The following is a 2793-nucleotide window of genomic DNA, read 5'->3' on the forward strand; positions in this document are numbered from 1 at the left end:
AGGGACAAGGACAGATCTCTAATTGCCGCACTGCTTGAGCTAGCGCCACCTAGAGGTGGAATCACTGTTGCCAACCTCTGGCCCAAGAAACTGATCCTGGGAGCTGGCAGGTGCCGAGCGGAGCCAGGGTAAGACACCGGCTATTACTAGACTGATCCCCAAGAAAGCAGCTTTGCAGCTTTCAACCTTCCAGAGAAGTGAGGAGACCAGTCCGGAATTCGAAGCCATATTGCCCCAGGATAGTCAGAACAAATGGTGGACTGGAGTTGGTGCTTGAAAAAACACAAAGCAATTGAGAATGATTTAAAAGCATCTGTGGCCTGACCATCTACAATAAACAGTATCCAGTGAAGAAACAGCCAGATTTCTGTCCCACAACCAGTACCTCGTGGGAACATTTAGATCTGAGCTTCTTCCCTCTGAACTTCTTTTCTACAATGGATTTTCCCCCAAATCATATGCTAAAAATAATTGTGTTTTTTTTAAAAGAATAATGGAATATTTAAGATGTATAATTTTAATAATATTATGTATATGACTATATAAATGTATATTAAAGTTTTAAAGTTGGCCATGTGGTTGACTATGGTCTGTGATAATGTTTATACTAAATGAAAGGTGATTGGTGAAAGGTTGGGCTATGCCATCCAGACGCTCTAGTTTACTTCCCAAACTGAGGGTCCATCTGTTCATGTGGCCAGTATGGAAAAGGCCCCGCCAATTGGAACAAAGTTTGGTCACATAGTTTTAGAAATAAGATAGGGACTAGGGTCACATGCTAGTTTGAAAGGTGTTTCCATGTTACAAATGAGGAGAATTTGGTCCAGGAAACTTAATTTCCCAGCTTTCTTTCCCCACATCAGTTTCATTCTTCAATAATTTTCCCACCCTTTTGAGATTAAAACCTGTCCGATGCTCTTGGAACAGAGAGGAAGCCGTTTGTAGACAGCTTTTGATTGAAAACTTCTTTTAGATCGATTTTAATGCATTTTCACTGTACTGTTTTGAGTGTTTATTATAAAACTTTTTTGTTTAGTAGCAATTCTTCCCGAAGAGACAGATATGAATATTTAACAACTGCAGCACTTTCGACTAGGAAGTATTCAAATCACTATGAAATAAATCAAAACGACTAAATAACAGCTCAAGAGGCTCTGAGCACTGCAGAGGCCAAGAGCCGGGCTCACCTGCTTCCCACGCCCAGCTGTGCTACCCAAAACGCACTCCTCTGTGGTACAACGTGCCAGGCGGGTCCTGGCGTCTGCAAGCGCAGTGGCATTTCGTTGAGTGAAATGCAACACGACAGAGTCACAGAAGAGTTAGTGATTCTTAGAATCTCATTTAGAAGGGGAAGAGAGACACAGAGAAAGCATTCTAAGAGTATGCACGTCCCTTTGACACCCCAGTCAACAGAAACCTCACCTTTTGATGAGTTTGATAGATTTGAAAGCTTCATCCATGTCTCCGACAGTGACGAAGAAACTGAAGTTGAGCATGGCGTCCCGGGTGGGCTTGTCGCAGTCCTCCAGCCCCACGAAGTCTCGCAGGGGCCTCCTGCCCACCACCTGGGGGATGCAGTGCTGCCCTGAATCCACCTGGTCATCTCTGTCTGCTTCTCCTGGCTGAATGACAAAAGGGCACTGCTTACTTGCAGTTCACATAAAACTAATGCCTACACTGAGACTCTTCTTTGAGATATGTTAGCTATGGGGGTCCCTCTGGAGATAGAAGCAAACACTTAGCAAGAGGCTCTGCCAAATGCAGTGAAGTTATCAGAGGCTCTGTCCTCATTTGAAGTTATCAAAGCTTTTGGCTATGGTTTCAGACAGCGGATAAGCAAAGGCTGTCCATGCATAGGAACCCATTTTCCAGCCTCTGACTTCCTAACCAACTTTTCAGCAGTTATAAACTGGCTGCAAAAATCCTCACCTCCCAGGTTTGTTTCGTAAACTAGAAGGAGTTTTTACTATCAAGTCAGACCCATGCACATATGCATAAGGTCTTAAAATGATGTAATGCCAGCACAATTTCAAGTGAAATCTTCCAAAATGACAACCTGGATTAGTGGACTGTGCGCCACTGGTTTTTCTCAGAAGAATCGTCGACCTGGGGCAGAGCTTCCTCAACATGTGCGTGGAGAGGAAGAGCAGAGTCTGGTCCAAATACAAGCACGAATTAACAGTGTGCTGCTTAAGGCCATTTTATATCCAACACCTTGAAATACACCTACAGAGGGGACTGGTGTCCTCAAATGTCAGCTTCCTTCCTGCCTGCCGGGTGCCTGCCTGCTCTCCTCTGGGCTGGAGCCCACACATACCACCCTGTCTTCTGCATCGTCTGCTTCTTCCTCTCTGCAGGCTCCATTCCTCCGGAGTACACATGTGCTCCCCCGTGTAAAGGGAGATCATGATCCACCCTCTTGGGATGGGTAGCCTCCCCTGCACTGGCTAGCCTCCACCACTGGCCTCCAGCTCAATTCCCAGCAGCTCGTCCATATCACTGCTGCTTCTCAGGTTCAACTGAGGATCCCAACTTCAGGGGCTGCTTGACTGGGGCCTTGAGACACTAGCAGGATGTGTCAGACCCAGGTGTGGAAGGCAAGAGCCTTCCTGGCACAAAGTAGAGCATAAGCAAAAGCCCTGAGTCAGCCCACAGTCCATGGCAGCTTAAATTCAAGGTTTATGGCCGTGTGTAGGCTGCGTCACATGAGCAGGAGGCTAAAGTTTGGACTGATTTTGTGCTGAGTGGCAAACCTTCAGACACGTGCATGCGGAATAGCGACCAGGGCACTGC

General features: G+C 46.3%; 1 protein-coding gene across 3 annotated transcripts in view; it reads right to left on the reverse strand.

Moving 5' to 3' along the window:
- IFT140 (intraflagellar transport 140) overlaps positions 1-2793 on the reverse strand; it is a 90866-nt gene that overhangs the window by 42108 nt on the left and 45965 nt on the right. For all 3 annotated transcript variants that reach the window (XM_023521453.1, XM_011376841.2, XM_011376840.2), the window contains one exon: positions 1423-1622. In XM_023521453.1, coding sequence (XP_023377221.1) covers positions 1423-1622 — 200 coding nt within the window. The remainder of the gene's footprint in view (positions 1-1422; positions 1623-2793) is intronic.

This window comes from Pteropus vampyrus, unplaced genomic scaffold (genome assembly GCF_000151845.1).
Source record: "Pteropus vampyrus isolate Shadow unplaced genomic scaffold, Pvam_2.0 Scaffold303, whole genome shotgun sequence".
In the NCBI taxonomy this organism is placed as follows: Eukaryota; Metazoa; Chordata; class Mammalia; order Chiroptera; family Pteropodidae; genus Pteropus; species Pteropus vampyrus.